The sequence below is a fragment of the Pteropus medius genome, unplaced genomic scaffold (assembly GCF_902729225.1).
Source record: "Pteropus medius unplaced genomic scaffold, Ma_sr-lr_union100, whole genome shotgun sequence".
Classification (NCBI taxonomy): domain Eukaryota; kingdom Metazoa; phylum Chordata; class Mammalia; order Chiroptera; family Pteropodidae; genus Pteropus; species Pteropus medius.
The window spans coordinates 24,993,638-25,013,612 of NW_024351730.1; the positions used below are offsets into that span (position 1 = coordinate 24,993,638).

The window sequence follows — 19,975 nt, forward strand, 5'->3', positions numbered from 1 at the left end:
GGCATGGTAAGTGAAACTCCAAAGATCTGCATTAAGGAAGATGTGAGTGCTAAGGAGGAAACATAGCATGATAATGAGAGTTGTGGATGATGGAGTCTAAAAAACTTGGGTTTGAATCCTGGCTCTGCCACTAGTATCACAATAATTGGACATTGGACAATTTTCTTAATGTGCATCACTATCTTCATCTGTAAAACAAGGAGATATCAGAGGGCTTTTGTGATGACTAAATGAGATATACATGCAAAATACCTTGCATGGTTCCTGACGCAGAGTAAGCACTCAAATCAAAACATAAGTACAGTGGTATGCAATGACTTCTAGAGGAAGAGACCTACTCTTACAGTTTTTGATATAACAATTACATTGGTACAGTAATTTTTAAAAAAAGTTTCATTGCTGTATAATATATATATTAAAAAACTTTTTTGCAGGTTTTTTGTGGATATTTTTCCGCCAGTGCATACCAATTTTAAGTATACAGATCAATGAACTTTGACAAAATTATTCACCCATATAATCACTGCCACAATCATGATACAGAATATTTTTATCACTCCAAAATTCCTCTCTTGCCCCTTTCAAGTCAGTCCTCCCAACCTGAGACCCTAAGCCACCACTATTTTGCTTTCTATAACTTTAGTTTTATGTTTTTAAAATTTCATGTAAATGGAATCTTTTTTGTGTCTGGCTTTTTTTTTTTTTTCTTTTTTGCTTTTTTTTTTTTTTCTTTTTTAGGTAAGGCAACCCTTGGTTGACCTCACAGATTACAACGACCTTGTCATCTTACAATCCCTTATTATTATTTTTTTTTACGCCTACAGCACCTGGTCTTCTTAGGTGGTCTCCCATCCAAGTACTAATGAGGCCCAACCCTGCTTAGCTTCTGAAATCAAACGGGATCAGGCTTGTTCAGGGTAGCATGGCTGTAGACATGTCTGGCTTCTTCTACTTAGCACGATGTTTTGAGATTTTACAGGTATCATTATTTTATTGTTGAATAGTGTCCAATTGTATAGATATTCCATAATTTGTTTATCAGTTAACCATTTGAAAGACTCTTGGATTATTTCCATTTTTTGGCTATTATGAATAAAGCTGCTATGAACATTCTTTTTTTTTGGATACCTGCTCTTATTTCTCTTGTGTAAATATCTCTGATCAGAATTTTGAGTTATATGGTAAATATATGTTTAACTTTATAAGAAACTGCAAACTTGTTTTCCCAAACAGTTGTATCTTTTACATTCCAAATGCACCAGAGTTCCCGTTGCAGTTATACCACATCCACCCTAACAATTGGTATTGCAAGTTTTTCTTATTTTTACCATTCTAGTAGGTGGTATATAATTGTGGTTTAATTTGCATTTCCCTAAAGACTAATGATGTTGAGTATCATTTCATGTGCATTTGCCAAATATATATCTTCTTTTACGATGTGTATGTTCATATATTTTGCCCATTAAAAAACTTTTTTGCAGGTTTTTTGTGGATATTTTTCCGCCAGTCTGTGGCCTCCCTTTCTGTTTTCTTAATGGTGTCTTTTGAGGAGCGAAAGTTTGAATTTTGTTGATGTCCATTTGGTTAGTGCTTTCTGTAACCCCACTAAGAAATCATTGCTTAACTCAAAGTCATTAAGATGTTTCCTATGTTTTCTTCTAGAAGTGTTACTGTTTCAGTGTTTACATTTAGGTTTATGATGCATTTGGATTCAGTCTTGGTGTATAAGTGAAATAAAGGTTGAGGTTCTTTTTTTTCTATATGGATTTTCAATGGTTCCGGTATGATTTATTAAAAAGACTGTCTTTTCTCATGGATCTACCTTAGCACTTTCGTCAAAAATCAATTCAACATACACATATGGGTCTGCATTTGGTCTGTCTATATGACTGTACTTTGGCCAATTCAACAGTGTCTTGATTATTACAGCTTTTTGGTAAGGCTTGAAATCAGGTAGTTTAAGTTCTCTAACTTTATTCTTCTTTTTCAAAATTGTTTTAGCTATCCTAGGTCTTTTGTGTTTCCATATAGATTTTAGAATCAGGTTGTTAATTTTCATTAAAAAGCCTTTTGAGATTTCAAGTGGGATTACATTCAATCTATAGATTGATTTAGGAAGAATTACCATTTTTAAAATATCGAGTCTTCTAATTCATAAACATGGTAAACCTCTCCATTTAGGTTTCCTTTAATTTCTCTCAGCAGTGCTTTATAGTTTTTAGGTATAGATCTTGCACATATATTGATAAATGTATCTCTATTTTGTTTTTGATGCTGTTGTATAATATTTTTATATTTAGTTATTTCCCTATCATAATGACCCTACTTATGTGGTAACTATGAGCTTCGTTTTAAAAGAAAATGGGATACAAAGAGATCAAAAGATTGGCTCAATATTATATGATTGGCTAATCTCACTTTTGGAAACCTATCTTGCAGACAGGCTTTCGCATGTGGAAAGTGACAATCACAAGGTCATTGCAGCATTGTTTGTAATGGCGAAAGATTAGAAACAAATCTGAATTTATCAATGGGACTGTTAAATAATGATACATCCTTAAAAATACTAGGCAGCAAAAAGAATGAGGAAGATAACTATGCACTCATATAAAAGAATGTGCAAAATACATTATTAAATAAACAAAGCAAGGAGCAGAATGATATACATAGTATGTTTTTCTTTTATGTAAAACATGGGTAAGATAGGAAATAAAGATATCTGCTTGAAGTTGCTTAAGAAAACTCTGCATACACAAGACACTAATAAAGTATTTACATCTTGAGGAGAGGGGTGGGAACTGGAAAGATGGTGAGTGGGGTGGGAGACTTTATTTACACCATTTTATATTATACATTATTTTTTAACTATGTAAATACATTACTTCGGAGACTGCTGGTTTCCCCCATGTCCATTTTTCATTTCTTCCTTTTACAAATAGGACTCACCCCCATTTTAGTGGGGATATTAATTTTAGATTAATATCCTAGCCTCCGCTACAGCTAAGTATGTTCATGTGACTGAGTTTTTACAATTGTGAGCCCATGTCACTTCCTTAAAAGGAAATTGCTTTTCCACTTTCTTTTTCATCCTTTCCATGGGCTAAACTATGGATATGGTATTGGTGAACCGCTCTGATCAGAGTAGGGGAAGTAACAATCAGAAATTGATAGAGTAACAAGATAAGAACAAGGAATACTGACTCCTGGATAACCACAGGAAGCATAGCTGCCAGACCTCTCCGGACTGCTCACCACCTCCTGGACTATTTCATGAGAGAAATAAACATCTTTTTTTTGGGCCACTGAGTTTTGGGGTATCTCTATTGCGGCAACTTAGCCCATTCCCAAATTAATATACCAATTTAAAAAATTGCAAAGCTTATGATATTTGGCAGCGCAATAACATGCACCTAATTGTGCTGACTCCCAAGCTCATGTTTTTTACTGTGGATGATCAAAGAGGCGGCTTTACAATGGCCAATTCTGCTATCTTACTAAAGGTTATAATGATGGGGCAGGAAGCATACTCTGCCAAAATTTATCATACCAACCAGTCGATATCCACTTCTCTTGATCCAGGTGGGACTAAATCAAACAGACAAAAGAAACTTGAAATACAGTGCTGGCGACTTTTGAAATCTTAGGTAGGAAAGGGAAGATTAATAGAAAAGCAAATTGAACTTGGAAAAATTAACAAAAATAGATGAACACAATCCAATAGCTACTGGTAGATTAGGTAGTAGAGCATTTATGACTGAAATAAAGGATTTTTTACCTCATTAAAAAAAAAACAACACACCAGTCTAGAAGAAGGGAGATGAAGGTGCACAGTAACCCCATGCACTAGAGTTATTCGGCCAGTGGAAATAGATGCTGGTAGAATGGTAGATAACGAATAGTTTGAGACAAAAGGTGAGAATACAGAATTGATATTGATGTCACAATATACAGGTATGTATGTATAATTCTTTTCCTGATTCAGTGGCTAGTAGTATCTAGTAGTCTGGAGACTTAAACTACATAAATGTTCCAGGCTCACAAAAAGGAACAATAACTGGCATCATGATGACTGGCTGCAGGGAGAAACGAATGATCTGAGAATTAGAAATGCCAGAACTAGGGGAACTGACCTAGCTCTGAGGCTGGCTGCCAAGGAGAGTGGCCAGCAGGCCAAGTTGTCATACTCCAGCGAGCATGTCATTTCACGGGACGCTCCTTAATGAGATCAGATTTTAAAAGAGCATGTATCAAAGAGTAGCAGAATCCTACAAGAACTGATACTTTCTTATAAGCTTAGATAATTTTTGCTTTTAAAAAGAATGCCAAGACATTTTCAAAATTTGTTTTTTGTTTTTCGAGTAATACTTGCCACAAGAGGGTGAACAAGAAAGGAATAAAGCCACTGCTAGGTGCCGATGCTATTGGATAATCCAATATTATCCAATAAGAAAAAACAAAAAAAATGCACAATCTGTATGCTGAAATCTCCAAGAGATTGCCAAGAGAAAAGGCAAACCCCTCAACTTTTGTCCCCTCTTTCAAAAATAATTTTTTAAGTGAAAAGAGGGGTAGAATAAACATGACTAAAGAATGACTAAATGGATACTGAAATCCAGTGTGGTAAATGAGTAACCAGTTGTTTAACGTGAGTTAAACTTTCCAGTCCTGAATGTATTATTCATGAAAGACTTTGTATAAGTGATTGTAGGATCTATATTAGTCAGCTTTTGGAAGCCAGAGAAAAATAAGAAATGCCCCCCAAAAATAAGGAAGAGCAAAAATTGTCCTGTTTTCAAAGAAAATAAAAAGTAGCAAGAGCAGGGGGGCAGTTTGAGAATTATTGGAAAATTTAATTGAATCTAGAATAAATTTCTAAACAAATGTTTTAACAATAGGGAAAGAGATTGAGCTCGTGCATGACAATTTCAATTTTTTTGTTTCCATCTGTATCTATCAGGGTCTCAATAGAAAGAAGAATTTACTGTAGATGTTATGAATGAAGAGACTTAAATAAAGGGACTACTTAGGAACTGTAAACCCTTGCTAGTCTTGTATGATCACCAGGTCAGCAGTGTCAGCATCACCTGGGAGTCTGATGGAAATGGGGAATCTCAGGCCCCAGATCTACTGATTTAGAATCTCATTTTAACAGGATCCCTAAGTGATTTATATGTACTAAAATTTGAGGAGCACTGAAGTAGGCAAAGTTAGAAGAACACATAAGAGATGGCAAGTCACGCAAAGATTAGTAACATTAAGTCATTACTGCTCCTAGGGCTGAAGGAACAAAGGGAGGAAATTGTGAGACTGGAACTAGCAAATATATTAAACAACACTGAATTGTATACTTTAAGTGGGTGGATTGTATGATATGTGAATTATATCTCAATAAAACTGTTAAAAAATAAGAAAAAACAAAAAAAATGCACAATCTGTATGCTGAAATCTTCAAATTATTGAAGAAAGCAGTGGAACTAAATAAAGCTATATACCATGTTAATGGACTGGAAATTTTGATATTGTTAAGGTGTTAATTCTCCCCCTGATTCTATAGATTTAATGCAATCCCAGTTAAATCCCATGATAGTTTTTTTGTGGAATTTTACAAGCTTATTTTAAGATTTATATGGAAAGCCAAGGAACTAGATTAGCCAAAATAATTTTGAAAGAGGACAAAACTGGAGAGCTCATTTTCCCTCATCATAAGACTTATTATAAAGCAACAGTAATGAAGACAGTGTGATACTGGCAAAAGGATAGACACATTGATCGATGAAACAGAATAGAGTCCAGAAGTAGACAAGCACATATATGCTCAATTGTTTTTTGACTAAGGTATAAAGGCAATTCAGTGGAGAAAAAAAGAGTCTTTTCAACATGTGATGCTGGAAAATTTGCCTGTGTAAAAACACTAACGTCAATCTTTATCTCACATCATACACAAAAATTAATTCAAAATAGATTGTCGACCTAAATTTAGAAACTGAAACTATAAAGTCCTAGAAGAAAAACAAACATGTGGCACAGATTTCTTATGCACCAAAAGTATAATTCATAAGAGAAAAAAAATCAATAAATTATATTCCATAAAATTAAAATCTCTGCTCTTTTTAAAGACTTTATTAAGGAAATGACAAACCTTAGAAAATATTTGTAAAATACATATCTGATAAAGTACTATATCTAGCACCCATAAGAATAAATAAGAAAACAATTCAATTAAAAAACAAGCAAAAGGCACATAACCAAGGAATGATATATATGGTTGGTAAATAAGCAAATGAAAAGATCCTCAATGCCATCAGTCTTTTAAGAAATGCAAATTAAAACCACATTGAGGTCCCACCGCAAAACTACTAGAATGGCTAAAATTTGAAAACCAAATGAAATACTGCTATTTGCGACAACATGGATGGATCTCGAGATAATCATGCTAAGCGAAATAAGCCAGACAAAAAAAAGTTGAAAATCACATATCACTTATATGTGGGATATGAACCTAAAAGCAACAAATGAATAGGACAAACAGAGACTCATGGACATAAACAATAGACTAGTGGTTACCAGAGGATAGCAGGGAGCGAGGAGGTAGACAGGGTAAAAGGGGTCAAATATGTGGTGACAGAAAGAAATTTAACTATGGGCGGTGAACACACAGTGTAAACATATATATATACGCCTTACTGTTAAAATATACAGCTGAAACTTACTAGATTTCCTTAACCAATGTCCCCATAAAAAAAACAAAAACTGATAGTTGCTGAATTGAATGATAGCTACACGGGGACTCCTTATACTATTTTTTTGTATTTTCATATGTTTAATATTCATGTTTAAATGTGTATTATAATGTACATGTTTAAATATGTTATATATTTAAAATAAAATGCAAAAAAATATAAGAACTGCATATATATCTACTTCTGGTGGAGAGGAGAACAATTGAAATCCTACACATCACAATAAATTTTAGAGCATTTTTCACTTCAAAAATAAAGTCCATACCCTTTAACTATCACCCCCTATCACCTCATCTCTTTCCGTCCTGAGCAACTGCTAATGTACTTTGTCTCTATAGATCTGCCTATTTTAGACATATAATATAAATTGAATGATACAAGTGGTCTTTTGCGACTAGCTCTTTTCCCATAGGATGTCTACTTAACTCCTTTTTTATGGTCAAATAATATTCCATCGAATGGATATACCATTTTGTTTATCTGTTCATCAGTTGCTATACATTGGGATTGTTTCCACCTTTTAGCTATTGTAAATAATGGCTATTCCTGTATAAGTTTTTGTATGGATATGTATCTTAATTTCTCTTGGGTGTATACCTAGAAGTGACATTGTGAAGTTATATGGTAACTCTGTGTTTAACTATTTGAGGAAATGCCAAACTGTTTTCCAAAGTGGCTATACTATTTGCACTCACTAACAGTGTATAAGGGATTTTATTTCTCCACATCCTCAGTGACACTTGTTATCCAATTAAAAAAATATATATTATAGCCATCCTAGTGGATATGAAGTGGTAGCTCCTTCTAATGATGTCAAGGATATTTTCATTTGCTTATTGGCCATTTGTAATATCTTCTTTGGAGAAATGTTTCTTCAAATCCTTTAACCATTTAAAAAACTGGGTTGCCTTCTTATTATTGAGTTGTAAAAGGTCTTTATATATTTTAGATACGAGTCCTTTATCAGATATAGGATTTGCAAATATTTCCTATTGTGTAGGTTGTTGTTTCACTTTATTGATAATGTCCTTTGAAACACATTTTTAATTTTGATGAAATCTATTTATTTTTTTCATGTTACTTGTGTTTTTGGTGTCATATCTAAGAATCCTTTGCCAAATCCAAGGTCATGAAAATTTACCTCTATATACTTAGCTTCTAAGTGTTTTATAGTTTTAGCTATTACATAGGCCTTTGATATATTTTGAAATAATTTTTGTATATGGTATGAGATCAGGGTCTGAATTTATTCTCTTGTATCTGTCTATATAGTTGTCTCAGCACTATTTGCTGAAGAAATCCTTTCTCTTGAATGGCTTTGTCAAATTCTGTTGACCATAGACACTTCGATTTACTTCTGGTTTGTCAATTCCATTCCACTGATCTTTATGTCTATACTTATCCCAGTACCACAGTCTTGATTACTGTTGTTTTGTAGTAAAATTTGAAATTGGAAGTAGAGGTCCTCCAAATTTTTGCTATTCTGGGTCCCTGAAATTCTACATTAATTTTAGAATAAGATTGTCGATTTCTACAAATAAGCCACATGGGATTCTGATAGGGACTGTGATGACTCTGTACATCAGTTTGGGGAATATTGCCATCTTAATAATATTAAATCTTCCAGTCTATGAACATAAGATGTTTTTCCATTTACTTAGATTTTAAAAACTTTCTTTCAATAATATTTTTTGGTATAAGTTTTACATTTCTTTTGTTAAGTTTATTTCTTAGTATTTTATTCTTTTTGATGGTATTGCAAATGAAATTGTTCTCTTAATTTCATTTTTGGATTGTTCACTGAATTGATTTTTGTGTATTAACCTTATATCGATACAATCTTGTTGAGCCCATTATTAGTTCTAATGCTTTTTTAGTGGATTCCTTAGGATTTTCTATATACAAGTTCATGTCATCTGCAGATAGAAATGGTTTAACTTTTTCCTCTCCAATTTAGATGTTTTAAAATATTGGAATGTTTTTACATGTAGTTTTGCAGGAGGAGTTCAAGATCTGTTGCCAGTTACACTGTCTGAAATGAAAGTGGCAATAGCTTCTAACTTATTCCGTCTCTTGCCATGTTCCTTTCCAACTCATTTTTACTGCAGTCAAGGTGACCTCGTGTTAGACAGGGTTCTTTGATTGCAAGCTACAGAAACAAACCCTGGACAATTTAAGGTAAAAAATAAAAATGAATTATGGAGCATAATTTGTGCTATTTTTGTGTCACTTGACTCAAGATTCAAACTTGACAGTGTCTGATTGGCCACGCTTAGATCACATACTTTCTTGGCTGTATTTTTTTGTTGTTGGTAAATGGAAGAATTTGATGGAGAGTAATTTGTAAATGCCTTTTGTAAAGGCATTTACTTTTCGCCTCTACATTTCCATTCTGCCTCTGAACATTCATTGGTAAATCTCCCCAAATAAATTGGGATTCCATTAAAAAGGGAATAAATCTTATTTTACTAACAATGTCAAATATTCACTAGAGATCTTTTCTAAAATGCAAATCATAATTCATATATCTTTTCTAGGATATGGCTTATTTATCAGCATTGTTTAAACATCTTTCAGCAGATTGTGCACTGGTTAAGAGTCAAGAGAGGCATCCTCATTTAAACATTTTTAGTTCCTAGCACAGTACTGGACACAGAGTTAAAAAGGTAATATAATCCCTTAGCAACCCTAATAGTGAGGGACTATTATTAAACAGATTTTAAAGATGAGAAAATTGAAGCATTGAAAGGTTAAGTAATTTACCCAAGGTTACACAGCTATGAAGTGATAAAACCAGGATTTTGAACCTAGGTAGTCTGGTTGTAGAATGTTACTAAATAACTTCAGAATGAGAATTGACATTTTGAAATAGCCTTCCTTGGCCAATAGTAATTACATTGTATTTTTATTAAACACATTTATGACTACCTGCCCCCAAAAGACAGGGAAGTGGGAATTTGAGGCATTGTTACTAGTCAGTGAAAAATTTTAGGCAGAAGCTGAGTAAACTGTAATGATTTTGTCCTAAAAGAGTTTCCTCAAACAGATGAGATCTTGGAATAAGTCACGTTAAGCCTTTGTGATGAGAATAAACTAACCTACGCACAAGGGTAAAAATTCACATTCTTCGAATCTAGTCAGCTGTTTTCAAAATGAGCATTTACAAAGTAAATAAAAATAAAACAATCAATTAGTTAAATCTTGCAGTATACAACACAAAATGGAGAGCTGGTTTGCAATTGCCCTTACATCCGGTTTGCAGTCTGTGAAGCTATCTTTTTATCGGGTTTACCTGAGGCCTCCTGTCCATGGGCAGTGCCGCTGTCTAATCTCTATGGGAGGAAGAACAAAATGTCTATACAGCAGATACAAGTATTTTTCTCTTGCTCCTCCTTTTGCATAGCACCCATTCCCGCGGTGATCTTAATTCAACAGTTACTGAACACCTACTGTATGCTTGACATAAAATGGTGGTACCTGACTTCAAAAAATTTGAAGTGTAGAGGGCAGAAAGGGGTCAAAACTGAAGCGGTTAGTGCTGTGGAAGTCTGGGCCTGCCCACAGACTCGACCTCTCTTGGGGCAACCCAGGGTCTGCCTCGCAGCAGCCAGATCTGCACCTGGAGGCCACTCACCCTTAGCCCAAGGCGGCGCGGCCCATTCGCGTACTGCGTTCTCCCAGGGCAGAGAAGGCAGGAGGGACGGACGCAAAGCCCGGAGAAATCTGCTTGCTGTGTCTGGTCAGACTCCGAGGCGCCCCAGTCTAAAGCGCTGTGTGTTTCGCCCTATTCATTAGGCCCGGGTTTTCTCTGAGAGCGCAGTCCAGAGGTCTGATCACAGCCCTTCACCGCCTCCCTACCTACACTCCCTACGCTTCAATCCAACTGGTTCCCCACCCCCGACCAGTGGCTGTCCTCAATCACTTTGTCGACGTGGGTCCCCTCTCCGGCCCCACAAGGGGCCACAGGAATCTACCGCACCTCTGACACACCTCACCGCCCAGCTCTGCGCCACCCGGCACGCACCAAGGCTCTGCTGGTCTGCCCGCCACACAGTCAGTCACACGGTAACGCCCCAACATCTGCTGGAAAGATCCTTCCCCACCGCGGAGGGGCTTCCCAGTCCCCCCGCGCCCGACTCCACTGTCACCCGCCTGGCGCCGTGGCCGCGCGCCCCAGCCGCAACTCCCCGCCCCTCCGCCCGCGCGCCGCCGGGTTTGTCTCTAGCGACCACATAAAGTCGGATGAGTCCCCACGTGTGACCTGCGAGCTCTCGTTACACCCGGGGAGGCCTCGGCCCCCACGCTCCCAGGCAGTCCGCGGCTGTGCTAACTCTCCAGCGGGGGCGTCCTCTTCTTCCTCTCAAGCGGCGGTGGTTGACAGTTCACAGCAGCAACTATTACGGCCGCTTCCTCTCCACTGTGGTCCTCTACCCGTCCGAGTGCTTCAGTGACAGCTTACAGCTGCCTGCCTTTTAGTCTCTTCCTTTTGAAGAGAACTGGACAGGGGCAACTCTTCCCTTGTTGGGGTCCTCCCAGCCCCACCTTAGTCTCCTACTGCTCTCCCAGATGGCCCGCACCCTTTCCAAGCCGGTTCCTCCGGGTGGGGCGTGCTTGCACCGGGCTAACTTTCCATGAAATGTTGTCCCCTGTCTTGCTCCAGTGTCCCTTGCCTCTCTCCGCAGCGGCTTTAGCTGCTCGCCTAGCCAAACGCGTGGCTGGACCAGGGGCTGGGACCTCCGCGCCCAGGCTTTTACTCGGACTCTAGCACGTAGTGGGGCGGGGGTGGCGGCCAGCGCACAGGCTGGGGGCCTCTCGATGGCACCGGAGAGGGTCGCTTACGGGCCAATGGCTACATTCCAGGAGGGCCATCCTGCTGACCCGGGCTTGGGGCCCGCCCCCCATCCTTCCTCCCACCACCTCAGGCCCTGCTCTCAGGTTTACACCCCTTTCTGGGGAAGCAAATGGTCCCTTCCAGGCGGGAGGCCATGTTGCTCTAATAAAGCGGGAGGGGCGGCGGAGTGGGGGGAGCAGATGCTGCTGGCTGCGCGCGGGACCCGGGCGCTAGCAGAGCGCAGCCGCGAGGGAGGCGCGGGGGAGGCGAGCCGGAGCCGGAGCCCGAGCCGGAGCTGCTAGCAGCCAGTGTTGGCGGAGAGTACCCGGGCGCAGCCAGAGCCGTAGCCGCAGCCACGATGGCCGTGGCCGTGGGGAGACCGTCTGCTGTGAGTGCTGGGGCCTCGCTTCCCTCTCCTGCTGCTCCTCTGGCTCTGGGTGACCTCGCTTTCGGGAGGGTGCCGGTGGGAATCCGCGGGACCCGGGCGGGGGCTCCGGACAGTGGCGGCTGGGGCTGTGGGTGTGTGCATGAATTTGGGCGCGCGTCTGGGACTGAGGGGAGGGCGAGGAGCCCCGAGGCTCGGCTAATACATGATGCAACAGTGCATCGCCTCGTTGCGCTCGGATTACGGGGGTGCGAGAGAAAAAGGACCCCTCTCTTATTTTCTCTTTAAAAGGATTCTTTTAGCCACGGTGTTTCTCGGCTTTTTCCCTTTCCCCGCGCACACCTTTTTTCTCGTGACAGTCAAGAAAGGCTCCGGGTGCGGGGGTTCCCTCCCGGCTCCCCCGGGCGGAGGGGTGACCCGGGCATGAGAATTGTTAGCCAAAGCGCGGTGTGGCACTCTGTTGTAGAAGCGGGTCAAAAATAAAGAGGTGGGATTTCCATGGTGGTTTCCCCAGTGCATTGTGAGATCCCGACAGCCCCAGGCACCCACCCGGGTGACCGGGCCCTGCCCAGGATGTGGACAAAGTTTTCAAAAGGGCTCCTTGTCGGGGTGGGTGGAGGTATTAAAATGCTCTGCAGCTGGAAGGCCGGGGGCGGGGGGCCAAGGAGGCGGGGACGCGAGGAAGAGGAAGGGAGGGCGGGCGCGTGGAGAATCGGCTGCCCCTCGGCGGGAGCTATCGAGGAAGGGAGAGAGGGCGATGCTCCTGCCACGGGTTTTCGGGTGGGGCAGGGACCGCGCCTCCAGGGGTGCAAGACTCAGTGCGCGACTTGGACCCAGCGGGACTTGGAGGGTGCGGTTTGAGTCCGTGCTCCGCATCCCAGGGTGGAAGGTGGCGGGAAGGGGCGACAACGGCCTTTCTTTTTTAGAAAGAAACAGAGCCGGGTGGGAAAGGCGGAGTCCTCTTTCTCTTTCCCCATTTCTTTGTCGATGTTCAAAGTCCACTTTCGCCCCACTGGCTTTGGGGGCGCCTCGAGTGAGGTTCTTCCCTCTCTACCCCCTCCTTTTTCTATTCTTCCCCTTCCCACAACTGTGTAGCTGCAGGTGGTGGCTTGAGAAATTTTGTAGATATAGACAAAAGTCTTTCGGAGATACTGGAAGCACTGAAACCCCAGAGATGCAGGCTGTGCTCTCAGATTCCCGGCTCTTTCTGCTAACTCCTCCCCAGACACACGCCCCACACCCCCGCCCGTTCCCCGGGAAGTTAACAGGGTTCCTCTCAGTATTCTAACTCATTTTGGTGATTCCGCTGCCTAGATGTTTTCAGAAACGTCCTCCGTGGTCAGACAATTCGCAGTGGTCATACTGAAGTGTAACTGTGGGTCTTTCGGGCATTTTAAACTCTAATATTTAATGACATACTCTTAAGAATTCAGGTCTCCTGTTGCACACAAATTGTGCTCTTGATAATTAGTGGTCAGAGATTGTTACTGAGGAAATTTGTAGTCTCTTGGCTAGTCTTTTTTTTTCCATCCTGGTGAGAAAATTGAGGTCCAGAGAGGTCAAATTTATCTGGTTAAATTACCCTTCCCGCCTCAAATCCTATTTGGTTTCCAGGGTAGAGATTCTGGTAACTAAAATAACAATATCTACTTTAGGTGATTGGAGAGCATTTGGGAATGCAAATATTCTGTGTGTGGGTGTGTGTGTGTCTTTTTCAGTAATACATATTGATGGTGCATTCTTGAGGCATGGGGGAGGTGGAAGAAATAATTGGCTGCACATTTTCTATAAATTCATTAGTTCATATATATCAGTTAAATAGGAACAGTATGTGGATTTAAGATTCAGTTGTGTAGCCATAATCGTATCCAACACTAGGTCTGTCAACCAAATGTGAGCTTAATCCCACAGAATTCTTGTTAAGACCTCTCATTCAAATAATAAAGATTTTTAAAAGTGTACAGAGGAGGTAATTGCTTTCTCTGCACATTCCTTGTCATTACTGGAATTAAAATTAAATTACTTAGTTTAAAAACAGAAGACTTGTTTTTCTTTGACTGAGTTGGGGTGTGGGTGATCAGGAATTGACTACAAAGTTGAAAAGGCTTTTCATGCATTTCCAAGGAGTTGTTGAACTGTTTCACTTTGTTCACTCGGTTACTGTCTTAAGTGTGGTGTCTACAATTTGTCTTCAAAACAACCCCAGTAAATGGAGAACATTCTTCAAACACAGCTCCGAGGGACCTACACTGCATCCTTCACAGAGTTCTCTGGTCCTCCTGTTTCTTTATCTATTCTGATTAGAACAAAAGAAAGAAAGGATGTGGAGGGAAGAGAATCACTCTGAAGTTGATTTTACCTGTGAATAAAATTTCCCTAGTTACACTTTTAAAATTAGATTTTTAAAAAAAGATTATTTAGGAAAAGATGGACATTATCTCCTTTTCCTAGAAACTGACTCCTCCAAATTGAAGGAAAGTTCAATCAGAATAATTTGCTCTCAATTTTAGACATTCTTGAATTTGAGTATTTTAATGTGATATCCCAGGTAAATATATTTTACTGGGCAAAATTTCCTATATATCAAATGCAATAGTTTCTGTTTTATGAAGTGCTTACAATAGTACCCCCTTATCCATGGTTTCACTTTCTGAGGTTTCAGTTACCCGTGGTCAACCTTGGTCTGAAAATATTACATAGAAAATTTCAGAAATAAACAATTCATAAGTTTTTAAATGCGCGCTGTTCTGAGTAGCATGATAATAATCCATTTGCTCAGTCTCGCCCGGGGATGTGAATCATCCCTTTGTCCCCCTTTGTTTAGCGACAGGCGGTATACACTCCTGCCCATTAGTTACTTAGTAGCCATCTGGGTTATCAGATCGATGTTGGGTATCACAGTGCTTGTGTTCAAGTAACCCTTATTTTACTTAATAATGCCCCCATAGTGCAGGAGCAGTGATGCTAACAATTGAGTATGCCAAAGAGAATTCATAAAGTGCTTCCCTTAAGTGAAAAGGTGAAAGTTCTCAAATGAATAAGGAAAAGAAAAAAAATCTTATGCAGGGGTTGCTAAGATCTTCGGTAAGAATTAATTTTCTATCCACGAAATTGTAAAGAAGGAAAATGAAATTCATGCTAGTTTGATGAGAGATCACATTTATAATAACTTTTATTACAGTATATTTTATAATTGTCCTTTTTTATTATTATTGTTCTTAATCTCAATAAATTATAAATTAAACTTTATCGTAGGTATGTATGTACCTACCACAGTTTCAGGCAGCCCCTGGAGATCTTGCAGCATAACCTCTTGCTTAGATAAGGGGGCAGTATTGTGTATTTGGTTATAATCATTTAAACCTCAAAGCTAATTCAGATGTTTCTTAAGTGGATTGGTTGTTGGCTGAAAAACAAAAGTTTCAATTTAGTGTGATATTGTTTACTTCTGTTTTAATCTCGACTCCTAGCTTCCCGTTTTCCCACTGATGGTTTTAGGGCTTTTGGCTCAGAGTAGACCTGAAGCACATCTGCGTTTTCCAGAGTGTATCTGATGATTACCAAGAACATTTCTCCCCTAGGGATGTGTCCACATTCTGGATGAGTTAGTATTTTTGCATCAGAGTCTCAGGCCAGGTATTATCTTTATTTTAAACATAGCATGGTAATTTACCCTACCTGGGAATCGGGCTTTATCTAGTTGATCCCTCTCTCTTAAGGGGTGGCGTTCATCCAGGTATAGAATTTAGGACTTAAAAGGAACTTTTGACGTTTTGGTTCAGCCTCCTCCCCCAATGTTTCCTACTTTATCCCTAACAGAAGATAGATGTTTAAACTTTTCCAGTGGTGGAGATTCCCCTATGATATCCTTCAAGAAACACATTTAATTGTTCTTTTGTCTGTTGAGCCAAAAGAAATGAAAAAAACAAGTTTATTCATTTGCTCATCTAACACTATTTATTGAGCACTTTCCATGTGCCAGGCACTGTGCAGGGGATACATCAGTGGGCAAGGGAGAAATTCACTTTTACCTGGGGTTTTTATTTTCTGAGAGATTTAGTGTCCATGTATATTAAAGTGACAAACTTTAGTGGAGTATGTAAGCCATTTAGGGAGAAAGGGAATTTTGTGCCTATTGCTGAGTCAAAAAATATGATGCAGGAAAAGGATCTTATCTGTCTGAGGATCATTACAGACATTTCCTGAAGATATGGTATGACTGACAATGAAATGTCATTTTCGCTTGTAAAAGTGCCATTTCTAGACTTGAGGATGTGGCCTCCAAATGGAGGGCTCTGGCTGTTGTACCTGGAGAAAGATTAATGGAGCTTTAAAAAGTCCAGGGGATGGCCATCCAAATGACAAAGGGGCTGTCACCCAGGGGGAGGTTTTGAAAATTAAAACTCTATTGATATGAATCATATGCATTGAGGCTCTATAAGCAGTTATTAAGGAATCCAAGACATGTTTAAGGTACAGTAATACTCTTTAAATCTTTTGAAAGTTGTGGGTTGTTTTTTTAAATCTTTTAAAATATCGTCTTTAAAAATGTGTCTATATCACAGTGAAAAGTAGACTCTAGGAAATGATTAAAAGAACAAAACTACCCATATCCCACCAACCTGATATAATAGCTCTTAGATTGTTAGTGTTACTTTCATCAATTTTTTGAGGTTTACACCAGTAAGCATAATCCATCTCAAATAAACTGCTACTTAGAAACCAAACTGTGTGCTTGGGTGGACCCTGTCTATTTGGACACTCATGTAATGAAGGAAACAGATGCTGAATGCTTTCGAAGGGGCCACTCTGTGTCTGCACCCAGACAAAGGAACGAATGATTTGGATGGCCTACTTTGATTGATTGCCAAAAGACCCAGTGTCTGTGCCCCCTGATGACGCCACAGCTGATAATGACCTCAGGGTTTAGACTCCATGTGGAGCAGGCTACAATCAGAGTTTTCTGTCTGTGTTTCTCTTTATAGGACCTTAAACTTAGTTGAAGGTAGGGTTGGGGGTGTAGGGGCCGCTCTTAGATTTAGTCATTTGTTGGGAACTGTCTTGCATAGCCTTAGCTAGATTCGTCTCAACTGGGGTAAGCGAAGCTGAACCATTATTTTAACAAAGACCCAGCAGATGTTTAACTTCTATCCTTTTTCCCAAGGAGACCTACTTTACAATATAAATGACCCTCTCCCCCTCCCACCCCACATTTAAGTCCAACTCCCTTCCAACTAAACAATACCTCTCCTGACCCACTCAGGCTTGCTGGCAGCCCATCAATGCAGCTGCTGTGGATATAAAAACAATACTTGGGCTAAGGTGATATAGAGAGTCTTCTAAAAAGAATTTGCTCTGTGATCTAAAGTCAAATTTGTATCATCTTGGGCCTAGCTTGTGGTAGAAATCAGGAGTCTGTTCCCTGATATGACCAGAGCCAAAGCATTAGTCACTATTTTAAGGATCTGTGCCAATGAGTGTGAGCACCTTGCTCAAGTCAAAGGATGCAGGAAGTTGAGTTGTGTGGATGAATTCTGTCCACCTGCTGAACTGTGACCATGTGGGACAGAGTGTGATGTGTTGATGGGGAGGGGGCAGGCTGTGGTAGAAGAGAGAAAGGCTTCGCACTCCAAAAATGACTTCAGTACCCAAGTGGGAGCTTTGTTTCTGCCTTTTTTTTTTTTTGCATTTAAAAATTGTGGTAAAAAATATATGTAGCATAAAATGTATCTGCTTGCTTTTTATAAATAACATTCCTTTGGGAAGAATTAATGATTTTCTAATTTTTTCTTATAGAAGTAGAATAACAATAATATAGGTAGGTTAGAAATTGAAAAACAAAACCACCTTTAGTAACCTAACACAGGGGTCTCCAACCTCCAGGCTGAGGGCTGGTACTATCTGTGGCCTGTTAGGAACCAGGCCACACAGCAGGAGGTGAGCGGCCAATGGGTGAGCCAAGCTTCATCTATATTTGTAGCCGCTTCCCAGCGCTAGCATTACAGCCTCAACTCCATCTCAGATCATCAGGCATTAGATTCTCATAGGAGCACTGGTCCCTGGTGCCAAAAAGGCTGGGGACTGCCGGCCTAACACCTCAACAATCATTCTTGGCTTCCTAATCTGTCTGTCTTATCAGATATTTCTTGTGTACTTTCTCTGTGCAGGTGCTGAGGTTATGATATTGAGTATTTCATATGCTGTCCCTACTGCTGTCATCAAATTTCTCTGAAGGTTGAGTAAGCAATAGAACTTAGCAAGGAAAACAAGGTGGAAAAGTGTTCCAAGCCAAGGGAAAAGCGTGCGCACAGCTCTGAAAGTGAGGCAGAGCCTGTTAAGGAAGCTGGTGTAGCTGCGACCTCAGCGTTCGGATGGGATAGGCAGAGTGGACGGACCTGAGGCCGGGCAGGTGGGGCGAGACAGACCGTACGGTGCATTTCAAGATGTTTGCATATTCATTACACAGCTCTTTAAATATTTTATATTCTGCCCTTGTCCTTTAACTTTTAGAGTCTCTTAGATTCTTGGAATTCGATGATGGAAGACACTGAAAATCTGCAGAGCACTAATTCTTAAGGATTCAGTAGAGTAGAGGAGAGATGACAAAAGATCAGGGGTGTTGATTCCTTTCATGGCCAAATCGGGCCCTTAAACAAAAGAGGAAGTGAAGACTGAGGACCTGCACGAAGATGAGGAGAGGCCCAGTGACAACATCCCCAGTATAGGTCCTCTGCTGCTGGTCTTTTGTATTGAGCCCTTCCTCAAGATGTGGAACTAGAAATTCTTATTTTCTTAGACACTGAAGCAACTGAGTCCTGAAGGTTGGGGGAGAATGGTAGGATTCTTCTCACCTTGGACTGAAAATGCCAATCGTTGTTCATAAAGAAAATTTTAAAGCCATTGGATTCTTTGAAAGTAGGAGAAAAATCTGTTACAAGCCAGGGTTCTCTTAAGACTTAACATCTTTTTCACTCATCTTTTTGTGTGCTGTTTTCAGGCCAATATAAATTTCGTCAATCTCATTAAGGGTGCACATTAAATTTACTCAGAGCTGCTGTTGGAGGAAAAAGCCTTGATCAAAAACCTCTGCACAGGAAGCCTGCTCAACATCTTAGTTTTTAATTTTTTTCTATTTAAATTACTATCAAGACAATTATCTCAGTTATCCTCACAAAATTCCTGAGAAGTAAATAATACAGACAAGGAAACTGAGGCACGAAGATGTTGTCACTTACCGGCTAGTGGGAGAGATAAGCTTTAGAAGCAATGGCTCTTAGGCCCAAACGCATACAGATCTACCATCTGTATCTTTCAGTTACTATACATTATGCTGAAGTAACAAATTGGCCCCATGTTTTGGTGACTTACACAGCAAGTTTATTTCTTACTCAGAGTCTTCTGAGATCTGTTCCTTGCTGTATTGACCCCAGTACCCAGGCTATGGGAGTGTCCACTCTCTGGACATTGACTCTCTGGTGGCAGAGGAAAAAGAGACATGCTAAACTCTGAGCTCATTTTTCTAGCTCTTAAGTGGGTCACTTCCATACAAACTTTACTGGCCAAAGTAAATGGTCACTCCTTAATTCAGCAAGATGGAGATGGATAATAATCCTTCTGCAGATTGGATTCTGCCAGTCACTTGGTCAAGCTTGCAGGCCATGAGATTGGGAAGTGAACCCTCCCCTAGGGAGGGGCAGGGAATATGCTGCATAGTAAGAGTTTACCATACCTTCCTAGTCAGGGAGCCTACTACAGAGCCCAGGGTCTTTACTATTTTTAAAAATTGTCTCCCTGTTTGTAATGGTTTTTTTCACTCCATTTGTCCTACTCTGATTCGAGCTGGACATGGTAGAATGATGAGAGAGTATGTGTGTATGTGTGTATTAAGGAGCATGAATGAATTGAAGGCAGAGAGTGTGATTTTTCCTATTGTTCGCTCATGATGAGCTTTCAGTGGCATCATCACCAAGTAAGTGATGGGTAGTGACCTTCAGAAAGACCTTCTGTGCTGCTCCCCGT

At 40.1% G+C, this 19,975-nt stretch overlaps 1 protein-coding gene and 1 pseudogene across 4 annotated transcripts in view; one reads left to right on the plus strand and one right to left on the minus strand.

The window, feature by feature from the left end:
* Nucleotides 1–815: 815 nt before the first annotated feature.
* Nucleotides 816–934, minus strand: LOC120588406 (uncharacterized; annotated as a pseudogene).
* Nucleotides 935–11,765: 10,831 nt separating this feature from the next.
* The window catches only part of SEPTIN11 (septin 11), a 119,839-nt gene continuing 111,629 nt past the window's right edge, over nucleotides 11,766–19,975 (plus strand). For 3 of the 4 annotated variants that reach the window (XM_039845517.1, XM_039845516.1, XM_039845515.1), the window contains exon 1: nucleotides 11,767–11,959. In XM_039845517.1, coding sequence (XP_039701451.1) covers nucleotides 11,930–11,959 — 30 coding nt within the window. In that variant the 5' untranslated portion in view covers nucleotides 11,767–11,929. Of the gene's footprint in view, nucleotides 11,960–19,975 lie in introns of all 4 variants that reach the window. The other variant, XM_039845514.1, reaches the window with a different exon arrangement.